The sequence below is a fragment of the Myiozetetes cayanensis genome, unplaced genomic scaffold (assembly GCF_022539395.1).
Source record: "Myiozetetes cayanensis isolate MyiCay16 unplaced genomic scaffold, myiCay2020 scf3, whole genome shotgun sequence".
NCBI classification, from domain to species: Eukaryota; Metazoa; Chordata; class Aves; order Passeriformes; family Tyrannidae; genus Myiozetetes; species Myiozetetes cayanensis.
Window position 1 is genome coordinate 36,582,463 of NW_026087521.1, and position 16,459 is coordinate 36,598,921.

The 16,459-nt window shown below is 36.8% G+C and overlaps 1 protein-coding gene across 1 annotated transcript in view; it reads left to right on the forward strand.

The window, feature by feature from the left end:
* Positions 1-16,459, forward strand: part of TRHDE (thyrotropin releasing hormone degrading enzyme) — a 208,960-nt gene that overhangs the window by 165,209 nt on the left and 27,292 nt on the right. Inside the window, exon 13 of the mRNA XM_050324389.1 lies at positions 14,494-14,641. Within this exon, the coding sequence (XP_050180346.1) occupies positions 14,494-14,641 (148 nt within the window). The remainder of the gene's footprint in view (positions 1-14,493; positions 14,642-16,459) is intronic.

The following is a 16,459-nucleotide window of genomic DNA, read 5'->3' on the forward strand; positions in this document are numbered from 1 at the left end:
GTTTCATTGAGCATTTCTGGAATTTATACAGCATTTATACAATCTTTTGAATTTTACTATGATCAGAGTGCTGGTTAGCTAGTGCATTCTTTACAAATTGAGGCAATGGAATTGTCCCCATTTTGAAATCTGGACATCTAATACGTTGGTACTGAAAGTGTAAAATGAGAGGAAGGTTGTGGAACATTTGTAACTTTTTTATTCTTGAGGCACCTGGGAACATTGCATCAGTAATGTTTTTTAATTGCATAATTTACAATTTTAATTCTTTTTATAATGAGGAGCTGCAGCAGACTACTGCTGCTTTTATAATCATGCACCATGGAAAAAAGTAGTGGAGCTTAAAATTTACATATATACACATGTGCATACATGGATATCACTTATGAGGAAACATAGAGGATATGTAGCTAAATTCCTGTTTCCAGAGCCCTGTCAGTAGTGTTACCTTGCATATGTGCCTTACAAGCCAGGCTGGATGGAGGAAAGATCTGTATGTTTGCAAACAGGATTTATGCTCTGTACTTCAAGAGCAGCAGTAAGATATGTGGACCCGCTAAACTTGCCATCTAGGGTATACTTTTTGTTGATTTTTTTTATGTTATTCCCCTTTCTTCTTTCCTATTTTAAAAAAAATAAAACAGTTATAGTGATGCTGAAGTTGGTCTGATTGGACAATTGACAATAAGGTAACTTTTTAAGAAGAGCTTGATATTTTTTTTTCATTTCCCTTCTCCCAGACAAAGAAAGACCAGGAGAAGGCCTAATCCTTGCTCTGTTTGTTTTATAATGAGTAGGACTAGGGAGGCATTCAGAGACTGTTGCAGTGTGTTGGGGGCAGGCCTTGATGGCAAAGCATCTGAACTTCTGGGAGTAAAAAAGCAGATGGAAAAGTTCTTGCTGGGACAAGCAATAGGGAATTGCACCGTGGTGCTGCAGTGTGGTGCAACTACCCCTACACTATCTGGTGCCCCAATGTGACACAGCAGTGATCCTAAAACAAGATCTGAGGGTTGTCAGAATCACACAGACTATTTCAATTTTCTCAAAAAGTCAGTGTTTAGAAGGCCACTGTCAGCCTAAAAGCATCTTAGCTTTCCTTCCATTGGCTGCAAGTAACAGTGCAGAAAGTTGCCTCACTTTCTTTTGGAACAGTACCATGGCTTGGATGTTACCTGCCTTGTGGGTGCAGTGCTGATTCAGGCTTGTCTGCGTTGCACAATGTGCATTTCTCCCTGCCCATATGACAGTAAGTGATGGGGAGATTAAATGCATACACTTGTCTTTGACTGTGACATGAGAAAAGGTGAGTAACCTTATTGACCAGGCATAGAAGTAGTAATTGGCAGTTCAGACCTGACTTCTGAGAAGACTGGCTGTTTCTAACAGTAATTCAGGCCTCAGTTTTGGTTCCTAGTTGCAACAATGTGTTATCTTCTTGTCTACAACTATAACTGCAACCGGACTTGTCTATCTCGCATTGGCCTTTTTAGCCATCAGCGTGCTTGTAGCAAGCGTGGGTAGAGCCCTTCTCAAATCTTCGTTCGCGAAGCCTAGCCATGATGATGACAACTATAACATACATATTTTGAGAGAGAGAACTGTAGAATACATACTTTAATCCATAGCTATTATTTTCAGTGATAAAATATTTCCAAAATTAAAACATAACTACTTAAATTCATACTGGTGTTTTAAAAAACAATTTTCTAATATAAACAGTTCTTTTTACTGTTCTGAAAAGACTGTATTCTTTAGAAACTTCTACAGTACTCTCTAATGTATTGTTGAACTTGATACAGATAATACCAAAAGGATTTAACTCAATTTTTCTATTATACTAATATGGTAGGTCCTAATATGATTATTTCTATGTAGTTTTACTGCTAGTTGATTTTGTTTGTGAAGCAAGTACTGGTCTTTTTAATAAAATTTAATAATATTTATATCTCAAGAAATATGAAAAAAATTGCTCATATAAATTATTTTGGAGCACTACATTTTATTTTTTAAAGGAGTTTTTGATTTCACTCCTTCAAAAGGTTTATTATCCTCTTACTGCTCAGCATAATGATTTCTCAAAAATAAAAAACATAAAGGAGTTGTTACTACCAAGGAATATTTTAAGCTGTATAGCTTTAATTTCCTAATTTTTTGCCCATTTGGAATGGAAATACATTCCTTCATCTTCCTTCTTGGTGTAATTTTGGTTAACATAACACATCAAGGAGAAACAAGTGGAATAATAACCATAAAAGAATGTTACAACCTGCTTGTTTTCCAGATTTTTAAGCTTAAAGCTGTAACCTTGGCAGTAACGTAGCTTATGGAAACTTATGCCCCTCATTGTTGAGCAAGAGTAGCACCTTGGCACTCCCTCTTCCCTTCTTCTTAAAGATCCTTTATCTTTTGGTTTGTATGAAGTTTCAGTACAGTTTGAAAATATGTTGATTCTAGTAAATGTATTAGTAAATGCTGACCAAGAAGGCTGAGAAGCTACTAAACTTCCTTAGTAGAAGTAATCAGTTAGTGAGTATGTGAGGTGGGATGCCTCCACTTTACTTTAAACATCCCAAAAGGTAGACCTGTAAATCTGACATTCTCACCTTGTAGTTCACTGACAGTTAATGGAGAGAAACATGCACCTGACCTCTCAAAACTACTTAACCACATAGGATAAGATAAATCACTCACTTAATGTCAGGAGTGTTGTGTCACTCCTGGTTCTTTCTTGATGGGCTTTAAATCTTCATAAAAGATTTCCCTCATTAAACTGGTTGACTTAATGCAATATTATGTGAAAGAAATAGGTCTGATTTGTATTTAATGTTAATCAGTGTTGGACCAGATGTGACTGTGAATATCTATTTTACTGTCACCTAAAATAGTTATTGTTGTTTCCATTCTTGAAGCACCGAATGAGAAAGCATGAAGCGATGCCATTAAATAATTGTTCTTACACTCCAAGGATGGATGACTGTGTTGGAATGCTGTCAATTTCCTTGCACAGATTAGGGGGAGAGTGAGCTATAGTCTCTTTAGATGTAACTTACCCCTGTAGACTTGACAAATATAGGGAGCTGTGTGAGAAATTAACAACAAAAATATACCTTCAAAATTATCTGTGAACTAAGTGGTTTCCATGTCACTTAGTTCATGTCATGTTGTAGATGGCCTTCATAAATGTTTCTATCAGAATTTCATACACCAGACCAAAACCAGGATCCTGGTGTGAATAGATATATGATGACTTATTATGATTGTTTTCCTGCTGTTAATCAATTCTTTTTCCTTGCTTCTTTCCAAACTGTAAGTTCTGCTGACTCTAGAAAACCAAAGTCTGAGGGCAAGGGAAAAGGCAGTGCCAACCTGCTTTTCAATACATAAATCCAAATTATCCCCCTTGATGCAAATTTATCTTTAACAGCTGGTGCATTTGACTCCAAGGTTGATTCCAGAAGTAAAATACTGAAGTAAGCTAATGCTGACTCCATATCACTTTCTCACCAACTTGTAAAGACAAATTAATTTAAAAAGTAAGTCTTAGTTAATCAAGTATAGTCTTTTGGATCTGGAAAACCACATCTTCAGGACCCCTTATTTTATGTTCCTTAAAAAAAACCAAAACCAAAAAGAAAAACAACAACAACAACAACAACAAAACAACACCAAAAAAAAAAAAAAAAAAAGAAAAAAAGGGGGGGAACAAAGCCAACCTTCTCCCTGTTCCTTAAGTTAATTCCTGGATGTGGAATCTTGACGTGAAGGCAAAAACGTTTTATCCATTCAACTACCTGAGGTAGCACCACCCCACTTAATGATTAGCTGATCTTATTTCTGGAAACTGAGAGTTACCTTGTAACTAAGCCTGTATCTCATACACTTAAATATAAAAGCCAGAATAATTACCACTGAAGTAGAGGAATGCTTTATTGAAATTTCTGGTTGACATACGTGCATAACAAAGCTATACTATGGAGTTGAAGTGATCTTCATTGTTATTTTCCTTCCTTAGAGATTAAGATTTCATTTATTGTATCTTTTGAAGTCTTTCAACATATGTGAGCTAATTAGTTCCATGTTACACTTCTTTGTATTACTTCAAGTCTCTGTTCTGTGTAATGTCAGAAGTCAAGGCATTTAATTGCTGGGGCTGGATAATAAGTAGGTGACAAAGATGGAAGTTCTCATCTAACCTAATTATTGTACTTCAAAATGTTTCGATATTTAAACAGCCACATTCAGGGTTGTTGACCTTGTTTTGTTGGGTTATTCATAAACAATTATATAGGGTCCATTTAAATGAGTAAACTGGAGTTTACCTCCAGCCTTCATCTTTACTCCTGACTCCATTTTCTGATAGTTCAACACAGAGACAAACAACAGATAGGTTATGAAGGTCCTTTAATTAGTGCCTCTGAGTACCAGCTAAGGGACTGAGTATTAGATCAATAATTTGTATCATGCTTGATTAATAGTGGTATAGATTTACTATTTTAATAAATGAGGCCCCATCTAAATTATTTCAGCAAATGCGACAGTAACTCCCGTTCACTGTCAGGCAAATTTTGGTGATGGTTCACTAGCAGCTGATTTAGGTGTTGCTTCCTATGGAAGTGGTTGGGTTTCCTTTGACATAAATATTCTCTCAGTGGGCCTGAGTAGCTGTATCTTTTTTTAGAGAAAATAGAAAGCTACAATTATTTTAAGGTAGCCATCATTCACTCCATATGCTGCGTGTCAGTCCATATGTTCTCTGACATATCACAGCCTTGATATCTGCTTTATGTGGAGATACACATTTCTTTATGTGGAGATAACATTTGCATGTGTTGGTACAAGAAGAATCAAAGCAATTCCTGAGACTAAGCACACTAAAATTCTGCTTTTGTAGTATGTGTCATTTGTGCATCTGATATAGCTAAAAGCAGTAAAGCAAATCATACAGCACATTCCAGGGAAGTGCTTGGTGCTGTGAGAGCATCCTGGAAAATAGAAATACTTTCTGAGAGTCAGGGAAGAAGTTGGAGAAGACTCTTCAGCACATAGTGAAAACCAGCCCTGTAGATCTGACTGCAAAGTGTTCAGTGCATGGATAAGTCATGGTCTTGTCATGTCCCTGCAACATTTGCCTATGCTTCAATTATTTCTATTACTTCTGAGGTATTATATCACTAATTGCTTTATTCTGTAAACTACATTAACTCCTTTCTTTGCCAAACCCAGAATAAACTGTCATGAACACTTGACTCCGGTTTCAAGGGAGTGAAAGAATTATTTATAGCTAGTGGTTGTTAACTCATTCTTAGAGTTCAAGCTGGTCTCTGAAGTCAGCTCAGTATGGATCTGTCCATGTTGCAGTGCCAAAGACTGCTGTATAATGACAGAGGTGAGGAACAGTTCGTGAAATTTGTTTTGGAAACATTAATTAAAACAGGTCTGAATTATGCTTCAAGAAAGCATTTAACTTGAGTTTGAGGTTAAACAAGAAGAGGAGTGTCATGAGTGGAGCTTGCAGAAGGCTTCTTAGCAACTGTAAGTATTGGAAACAGAGCTAAGAAGTGCAAATATGACTTCAGGAATCTTTGTGTTGCTGGGGCAGGGGGAAGTCTTTGTACAGCCTCAAAACCTGAGCCATCCTGTGGGACTGTATGCTCTCATACCAGGCAGACACCCATTCCTTCTGTCTTTGTCTCATCTACAGACCCCTTTTACTTCCCCACAGCTGCCTGGTCAGCCCTTTCTTTACCTCCCTCACCTGTCCTCTTAAAAACATGCAGCTTTTTTGACTCCTTGACTCCTTACTCTCATCCCAGAACCCTATTACTTTTCTTTCTGAGGGTCTGACCTTCCTGCTACCTTGGTCAAGGTAGCAAAAATGAGCCACCCTAAAAAGCTGGAGATGCTGCTCTAAATGCCCTGTCCTTTCCCACCATCAACAAAAGGTATATGAATAAAAGGCATGAACCAACTTTTCTAAATAGAAAAGACAATACAGATGCCTCATCAGCATAAACAAAATAGTCTGCCACCATAGGCTATTCACTTCTTTGCCTACTGTTTTCACTTGAGTTCACCATTGCTTCTCAGCAATGATCCTCCTTTTTGTGCTTATCCAGTTGCTGTTGGCCAGAATTGTTGTCTAGCGGAGGTCTGGTCTTTGTATGCTCTATCTGCTTGAATGTTGCAATAGATTAGCTCCTTTCTCCTTGGCTAGAAGTGTGCTTACCCAGATATCAAGCAATAAAGGACAGGAAGGACTGTGTTATGACTAAGGCACTGCAAAGACACTAGAAAAACCTGGGATGGTATTTCTGCTGTAGCCTTCCTAGGTGATCTTGGTAAAATCACTTAAACTGTTTGTGTCTCCTTCCTCTCAAAATGGAGGTGAGAGTTTATGAGAATTTCAGAGAATATGTCATGATAAATATTTTTATAGGGAATAACCTTCAGAGAAAGAGTGTCTGATTCTGTAGATATTCTGGCAAAGAAAATTTGGATTGTAAGTATATTTTCAAGATCAGGCTTCTGTGCTTTCCATATGAAGCTTCTAGCTTTTAAACAAATATTTCACTTGGCTGACTGATATGCAAATTATAAACATTAGACCAGGAAGAAAGAGAGTGATGAAAAAGTATTGTGCATAATAATAAACTAACTCAATTTTGGTTTTGCTCAAACATACTCTTGTAGATACCATCACCCACTGACAACTTAATGAATAGAAGAGCTGTTTCATTCTACCCTTTCCAACAAAATCATCAAGAAGGAAAATAAATAACACTTACAATAATTGAATCATCTGAAATTGATGTCTATTAGCCCCTGAAATACATTCAAATTTCTTTAGTTAATTTAACTGTGTGAATTACATCTCAAAAATCATGGTTTCGTAATGATGAAAAACATGACATACCTGACTGCATAACCTTAATTTTTAGCAGTAAGATTATTCTTTTTTCATCTTACACTACTCTTTTTTAATTTGTTTCTTTTCATATGGGGAAGAAGAGGAAAGAAGAGATTCTGAACTACAAAGTGAAGGAATTTTTTTTTCATTTTTAGAAAAGAGGGGGCTTTAAATTTTTTTTTCTGTTTTCAGGAAAGGTGAGTAGTCAAATTAACATGTTTATGTGGCAACTCTTAAATTATGCAAGATAATTTAGGCCACATGATTCTCTGATAATTACATTGAATCTGAACTATTCTTTGTAGGATGCTTCAAATGTTCTTGTGTGAAGTTGAATGTCACTTGAAGAGTCCTCAAATATTTTGCGTGTAAGAAAACATTATAATAAGCAGGCTTCACTTAAAACTGTCACAGTCTCTGAATCCTTTAAAGTTGGAGAGATTGAATGCTAATTAAATTTATTTCTTAAAATGAGCTTGTATGCCAAATGTTGCTATTGTATTTTTCAAAGAGCAGATGTGCATTCCTGTCCTGTTTATGTGGAAGTCCATAGCTAGTACAGATCATAATACCTCTATTAAGTCACTTCACGTGTCTTAGTAAAGCAGAGTCCTTTATATGGTCCTAAGTCAGGGCAGTCCTGTCTGGGGAGGATGAGGTGGATGATTCTTTGATACTGGAGATCACAGGGCCTTTTTTTACAGATTGCCTATTAGTTTTCTGTGAGAAAACATTCCTTCTCCAGCTTCTGTGGTTGAACATGGATTCCAGTCATCATAAGTTTTTAATCTTTGGCATCCCTGTCTTGCAGGAGTTGAAGGTGAAATCTGTGACTACAGGAGTTAGTTTCCCTGTTGTATGGGTCACCTTGCTCAAAGCATCTTTTACATGTCAGGGTTCAACATACCTGTTTTTACTCAGCTGTCAAGGAACTGCTGTTAAAGCACTGTAGGAAGAATATGCTGAATATATTAATAGGAACATCAATCCTTGATAGGTCCAGAAGAAATTAAAAAGCTTTATACGGTTAAATGTGAATGTTCATTGGCACCAAGTTCCTCTGGGAGTTATTCTAATCCACACACTTGACTGTTAAGGTAAAAGAATCAATTAATAAGAATCCTAACTTACTTTAAACTGTTCCTTTAGGAGTTAATGAGTAGAGTCTAATTATTTATATATTGCACATGCACAGAAACAGAACTGATGTTAATATGAGTTGCACATCTGTGTTCTGAAGAGCTGCATTTTACCCCTTCGAAATTACCCAGGAAAAAAGCCAGTCATGTTTTACATTTTCCCTAAGAAACAGATGAGGCAGGGGGAGTTTTAAACCAGTAGCAAGTAAATCACCTCATTTCCATTGTTTCAACAATGCAGACCAGTTTGCTGCCAGCTTGGATTTTCTAATTTTGATTTAAACACATGACTTAAAATGACTTTGTTGGGTGGTGGGACTAAAGGATTTATGGTGCCCTTGTATGTGGGACTCATCACTGTACAGCAGCCCTGTCGTTTTTTTTGACAGAGTCTGTTTGACTGGTGCTGGATTTATGATAGAAATAATTCAGAACAGAGTAATAATTTTCCCTTGGCAATTACACTACCATTTGGTACTTTGTCCCCAAGGGGAAAATGAATGTGCTGGGATCTGTCCATAAGTTCAGCGGCTCGGTGTAAAGAACAAATCAAGGTCAGAATGCAGTTGAATACACACTGATGTTTTGTAATATAATCTAGATCTTCTGCTTTTATCTGACTCATTAAAGACTCATGTAATTTAAAGATTATTTTTGATTGCTATGAGATTTTTAACAGGAATTCTTTGTGAGAGATATTTCATTACCATGTTCAGTACTTTCTTTTTCTGTTCATTGCCTCTTTTCTCTGCAGCAATGACCACCCTACTGACTTCTTCAGTGTAAGCAGGATAGTACCTTACTAAGGGTTGGTGCTAATGATATTATATGATATCATAAGCCACTTAATATATATATATAACTTTTGAGAGGTCTTTTTCCACCTCTGTCCTTGTCATAAAAATGAGATATCACCTTTTCACTACAGTTCATCAGCAACCTCCTTAGGCATGAAAAACCTGCTGAACCAGGATGTTTGTCTAGAGCTAATGTTCCTAATAACTAAACCAGATCTTTTTGCCAGTCCATGTTCCTGTTCTCCTGTTCTCCTCTTTAGCTCAGCAGGCAACTGTGAAATTAGGAACATAGATAATAAGAAAAACCTCATACGATGCTGTGTTTCTAACACATGCTCTCGTGTAGCAATGGCTACAGATTGATTGACATGTTGATAAACTTATGGGTAAGGACAATTATATAAAATGGATAAAGCAATGAAGTGTCTCAAATGTGATCTTTTTGGTTAAATTTTGCTTTTGTAGTCATGTGTTTTAAATGACTCAGTATGGAGAAAACTGGCCTTGAGATGGCTTGTAGAGGCTCTGTTTTAAGTCTAGGCTGCTTTCTGTATGACCCGTGATGTCAATCAAAATGCTCTTATCCAAAATACAATAAACAGGGATGTCTGCTTTATATGGTTTATAATGAAGCTACATGAACAACAATTCATTTTAGAGCATGAAACGGATCTGCTGGTACTCTCCTGTGAATATTTACAGAGCTATACAGAGCTATGGTGTTCTTTATCATGCCTCTTGGCAGAGGAGTACTGAAATTGTAGTGTTCCTAGGATATCCATCACTACAGGCCTATATAAACAAAACTAGACCACTTTCTGTCAGGAATGGCACTGGTATGAATCTGCTTTGGGTAGGGACTAGTTGAGCTCTTAGGGTTCTTTTAATTTCGGACACTATAGGTGAAGTTTTGTAAACCTTTTAACCTTACCCTTGAGAAATGTTTTACCTGAACATCAGTATGCATTCAACCACTGTTTATGCATCAATACTGTTTGATTTGACTTTTTTTTATCTGTTAAGATACTTGTCAAAACTATCCCAGATTCCTCTGCAGAATTTTTTTGGTTGTAAGTACATGCTTACTAGGATACTCAGGTGGCTAATGGAGACATACCTAGAGAAACAGGATGACTGTTTTAGACAGACTAGACATAAGATTGGACATTATGGTATTTCTGTGGTGTTTGTTTGTTACCTGGTTTCTGTATAGCCCATAATCAGCTATTCCCCAAGTGACAGACAATATTTCAATTTTTCTCCAAGATGGCTAAGCTAGAAAAGAACCTTGTCTCTTAGCCCTGACTCTCATGCATTTGGACTTTGACAGGCAATATCTGATAGTAATTTTGCTGGACTTAAGGATAGCAATATGATTGATGGCTAAAAAGACACAAGAAAAATAAGGATTTTTGTCACTGACCTTCCAGTGACTTTGTTGGAAGTGAGAATAATAAATCAAGCTGCTCATGTATAGTATGTACTAAACTTATCTTATACTTTGTAGTACCTTTGAGTGAATATTTCCAGGAAATTATATGACAGGGAAATTATTTTACATTTTTCCCTTTGATGGGAAGGTTCTTATTATAATAACTTTTATATATAACTTTTCTTATTGTAATTGTTAAACATTTCTGTTTAACATTTCTACAGGTCTGCATTTTTCCAACAAAGTTCACAGAGATACTCAGAACAAATTCATTCTCTGTTCTGCCTTTTTCCCTCATTTTGGTTATTATCCTGCTTCATAAATGTATTTGCTGACCAGATCCTGTGTAACCATCCTTGAACCTAGTTCTTCCAGGCTAGTGAAGGAGAATCCTGGAAACGTGCACCCCTTGGCTCGTTTGCCTTTGTTCAAGTGAACCAGTGCATCTTGCTGAATGCAGTATTCCCTGGGAGAGAGGAGTCTTGATGTCACTCCTAGCGCTGGGACAAGCTTTTAGTGTAAAGTAAAAGAATATGATTGTACTAAAATAAACAGCTTAAGTAACCAGCTGCTGTGCTTTGTGAAGTTGCAGAATACTAGAGCATAGCTCACCACACAGTGATGCTGGTTGGTTTAGATTCTGTCTTCTGCTGACCTGCTTGCCATGGTAGTCATGTTACCTCCTGGGACACTTCACACAAGTCCTAAAACTTTTTATGCATTTTATTGTTCATGGTTTATCTCTTATGCTCTAGTGTGAGAATTTCTCCTTATATTCTATTTTCTCAAATATGAATGCCAAAAATTATTGGCCTTACCCGTATACACTTACTAAACTCTTTCCTTGGTTTATGGTGGTTTGTGGTTTTTTTTGGGGGGGGAGGGGAGAAGAAAATACTCCTCAAGCTTTTAAAACTGTAGTATACAGTTAATAATGAGAGCTATTTAATGCCAAATAGACTGGTAGTGCAGTGTATTTGGAATAAGAATTTCCTAAACGTGCATTAGTGGCTGAGGGTAAAATAGGACTATCATGGTTTTCTGAAGGCATCCATACAATAAAGGACATTCTGCTAAAGTAAAGCTCCTGACACACTTTTGTTTTCTCCAGTGCTTCTGTCTTAACTGTCACTGTAAGAAGATTTTAGATATGTCTCTGGTCAAGTTTCCTCAGAGGTCCATCCTAGCATCTGTACTGCCCAGCTTGTGCTGACAGAAGAGTTTAACATTGGTTGTAGCAGCCATAACCATTTTTCCTCAAAATCATGATCTGAAGTGATGAATTTGTTGTCATTTATATAATAATGTCATCCCCAGAAACCTCCTCTCATCCCCATCCTTTCTCTTGGGACTGGTTTGTTATTGTGTGTGTTGGGGGTGATTTTCATGATACTGTGCGTAAGCTCTTCAAGGGTCGTTCCCATAACGAGATGTTCCCATAAAGAGAAGGAGGATTAGGAGTAAATAGAAAAAAACCTCAGACTTTGCCCTGATCTGTTTTTTTTTCAGTTGCACTATACTCTTAGGGGGAAACAGCAGAAAAAGTGGGGGGTCAGGGGGTGACACAGGCAGAATTGAATGGGCTGATAAATTTGGAAGTTAGAAGCAGTGAGTGATGAGAGTAACAGCTTCTGTTATGAATAGGATGAATACCATCAGCCAAGAATCACGATTTTTAAACTCATTAGGAACCTCTGAAGAGCTCAGGATAAGAGATCAATTTCTCTGAGTTCACTTCTTGCGTGTCTTTATGGAGAAGTTAAGCTTAAAAAGAAATAATCTGTTTTGCGGTGGTGATTTTCCTTTTGCACTTAGTATTGTTAGATTTAATTTCGGAACATGAACCTAAATGTCCATTAGTGCAGCTATAATAAGCATTAATCTGTTTATTCCTTAAGCAGCATGTTTCCTAGAGCTATTCCTCTTGTTCCTTACTCTACACTTTTCCATGTCAATCAAATTATGAGTAAAAATAATCACAAATCCCATTAGGAACTGATTATATGTATGCAACTTCAAGCTAGTTTACCTCTTTGCTAACATTATCTCCAAGATTTTTAACTACAGTCAGTCCAGCATGCTTCTGGCTCCATTAATTATGTTTACAAATCTTTACAAAGTATTATGACCTAAAACTCATCTTACTGATATTCTGTTGCTTCAGAAATAAGAGAGACCTATAAAATGGAGTAACCTGTCTTCAGATGTATTGAACTTTGTCCACCACCTACTTTTAAAACCTTCAGCACTGTCATTTCATATCTACTGAGTTCCTCAGTTGACACAGTGAGCTCCCCAAGTGATCTTGTTTTTCTTGCTTGAGTATGTGCTGTAACTGGACTTGAAAACAGAGCTGACAAAATGTGGACAAAGATGACATGAAACAGACTGGAGGGTGGGTCATCATAATGACATGGGATAGATACTTTTGAAAACTGTCACATGAAATCCTTTACTGAGAATATGAAGGTAACAAAGTGTAATTCTTCCAATAGAGAGTGTGAAAAAAAAACCCTGCAAGATGCAGTGCGCATTGCAAGGAAACAATCTATTTCAAGTATTTCAGCAAGGTAGTTTTTATGTATAATTAAAACTGAGACCAATGGTGGTGATCAATATGGCCAAGGCTGAGGGATTGTTTCAGGCAGTCCTTGTATCTCCTCTTTGGGGCTCCTCTCTTGTGGCAGCCAGTGGCAAGTTCCCCATAGAGCACGATCTTAGGAAGGCAGTAGTCCTGCTACCCTGGCCTCCAATCGGGAGGCCTGGAGACACACCATCTATAACGCTGCTGCTGCTTTTGAGAACACACGCAGGATCACTCTCGAGGAGAAAAGACAATGCAGAAAGAATCACATCTTATCGATATCACCTGGGGAGTCTTTCTGCTGTGCCTTCTGCAACCGGACTTGTCTATCTCGCATTGGCCTTTTTAGCCATCAGCGCGCTTGTAGCAAGCGTGGGTAGAGCCCTTCTCAAATCTTCGTTCATGAAGCCTAGCCATGATGATGAACAACTGAGATAAAAATTTATATTAACAAGTATATATGGGTCAATTTCTGAAATAATGAGTGCAATTTTATTTGTTTACTGTAAGCATGCATTTCTTCCCCAGATATTGATGGAAATTAAAGGAATATTTACAACTAAGGAGAAAAACTAGTCTATGAAGCTATATAATAATGTAGCCTATGTTATATTGAAGTTTCTGGAAACCACCTTGCTGACTTTAAGTGTTTAATGAAAACAGAATCATTATCTCCTCCCTAGGCAGATAGATGACTCCTTTTGGATTTAAACACATGCATCAGGTGAAGAGTAGACCATGTGTTTCTGGAAAGTTCACACCTATAGGGTTGTACTTTGTTTTTGCAATCTGGATAGTTAAGAAAAAAATGCTGTCCTGAAAAATAAAATGAGAGCAAAACCTAAAGCTTGATATTTTCTGTACTCGGTTTCTAAAAGTAATTTTCAAATGCTTGTGTCTGTATTACATTTTACTTGCAATGCTATTAATTTAAGAAGCCTTCCTGACCCCCTCCTAAACTCTTTCCCTTTCAGGGAGAAGTCTTTTGTGGTTGTAAAAGAATGTTTTTTGTGGTTGTAAAACCACAAATCGTGGAAAGTACTGGAACATCCTTAACCAAAGTGATGCCACGGGATAAATCATTCCAAAGTGACTTAGGATGGTAGAAGACAAGGCAACTCCAAAGGAGAGAGAAATTAGTCAGGAGAATAACTAAAACTCAAGCTGCTTCTTCACCAGTAGTTCTTTCCAATTGCCCACAGCCAGTAAAAATGTTCTCTGAAGCAAAATGCCTTGGGTTGTTCATTTTATGCAGACAGCTTTCTATCTTACAATTCAGAAAAGCAACACCTTTCATTAGTTTTGTTTTGTAGGTGGTTTTTTTTCTTAAAAGCAGTTACTTTTTGTTCATGTCTTTTATAGCCACAAGTATCCCTACAAAGTAGGGATAGCTTGTCTAGTTTTCTTTAATGTGTGTTCATGCCTTGCTTCATCAAGTCAATATGCTTGCGTGCATTGGGAGAGACTGCAAGTTTGTGATTTTTATAAGGCTGACTTTTATATCATTGAAGTGTGATAAGTTTATCATGTTTTTATGCATTTTAATTTCATTTGGGGAAAAAAAAAGTAAGTTTTGCCTCATTGTGTATCTTCTGGAAACCAATTTAATACTAACTTCTTTTATTGTGCAGAGCTGGTTATTTGCCTCAGAATATTCCTTTGGAGATTATCAGATACCTTTCAGAGGAAAAGGATTTTCTGCCTTGGCACGCTGCCAGCCGAGCTCTATATCCTCTAGATAAATTGCTGGACCGCACAGAAAACTACAACATCTTCAATGTAAGACATACAATCTTCCTCTCTTTCTTCCTCTAGTTCTTTCTCTCTTTCTTCCCCTCTCTCTTTTCATCAGTCTGTTCCTCCTTCCTTTCTTTCTTTTCTTCCTTTCTCCTCTTACTCCCTCCTTTTATTGTCAAGATCTGAACCGTTGTTCCCCATTCAGATACTGTAAATGACCTAGGGATATTAACTTTCTTCCTAATTATTCTTTATTTAAACATAGCAATTATCAAGCTTTGGTGCATTTGCATTTGAACAGTGATAACTGTTGTATGAGGCACATATGATTAGTAGAGGGAAAGGTAATTATCCCTCCTGTAAAATGTTATGACAAAGTATTTCACTTAGAAGAGCCAAAGTATTCTATGTCCAAATTTTCTCTTTTGAGGAGCCCCACAGTGATATTTAGGTTGATGCCCAGGCTCAGCAACACCAAATGCAGGCACAACTGAACAGAACACATGCAACTGAAGCAAAGATTTGTAGACATTATTTCATCCAAAAATCCATAGTGAATTGAATGCAGTTCCCTTAATTAACAAGAATTAGATCACCACTGAGTCAAAACCCATTCATAATTGCATCCGAAGGGACATCAGTAACAATTCACAGTAGATAATTAAGATAGACATGACAAATATTTTAACATGTTATCTGAAATAGTAAAAAAATCATAGCTACACTGAAGCATGGTTTATGAAGTACACGAGCTTTGACCGCAACCAGCAACTATTACGAACTCTTGGGGTTTTATTCACTATGAATTTTATGTAGTCTACATATTTTCAATGGCTAACATACGGTAACTTTATGTAATGTTGTAAAGACTTCAAATGGAGGAGCTTTTTAAATCTGAAATGCTTGAGGATGCTTCTTGTTTAATGTTTATTTGTTTGTGTGTGTGTGACCATACACAACATGCTCAGAGAGCAGGAAGTTAGAAGTAACTGGATTTATGTATGTATGTAGAAGTACATACATATATATCACAGAATCACAGAGTATGTTGAGTTGGATGGGACCCACAGGGATCACCAGGTACACACACACGTGCACACACACACGTATACACATAGTTACCTGATGACATGGAAAATTATTTTTGTAGAACATATACTACAGAATAATAAGGACACATTGAAATTTTTATGAACCTACAGTGTAGATCTACATGCAAACCAGAGCCATAATGCAAAATGATGTTGAAATGATATGCATATTTAGTCTGTTGTTAACTGCACACAAAAAAATGTTAGGAGTCTGTTTCACTTTTAAACACAGTAGTGTAAAGAAAACACAATTTTAATAAATAAAACCAGTAAAATTCACAGCTAGGTTATGTTTTATCACTACTGATAGGAGTTTTGAAAGCAGAGGTGATAGCAGAGGAAATAAAAAGTCTTTTTAGTCACAGAGTAACGTATCTGCTAGAGAAAGCTGAACTATGAATCTTCTTCTGTGTTGTCATATATACATGCCTATGCATCTGCAGTGATAAAATAGATGCTCTCATATGCAGTTCTGTATATCTCAGTTCTCTTTTTAAAATTGTTGAATTCTACTGGCAAAAAATTATACTGAATACAGTGACAGTGGTTTTCTTCAAAAGTGGTCAGAATATGTCAGTATGTCTCTTGTGTAAAAAGTAGAATTCACTAAAATAGATCTTGGGTTTGTTTTGTTCTTTAAGCACACTGGGAACCGAAACTTATAGCATAGTGTCATTAAGTGTACAAAGCTTATTTGCAGCCACATTGTATTTATTCCAAAGGCAATTGACTGTACCCAGATAATGGTTTTGCTATGGCTATGGATATT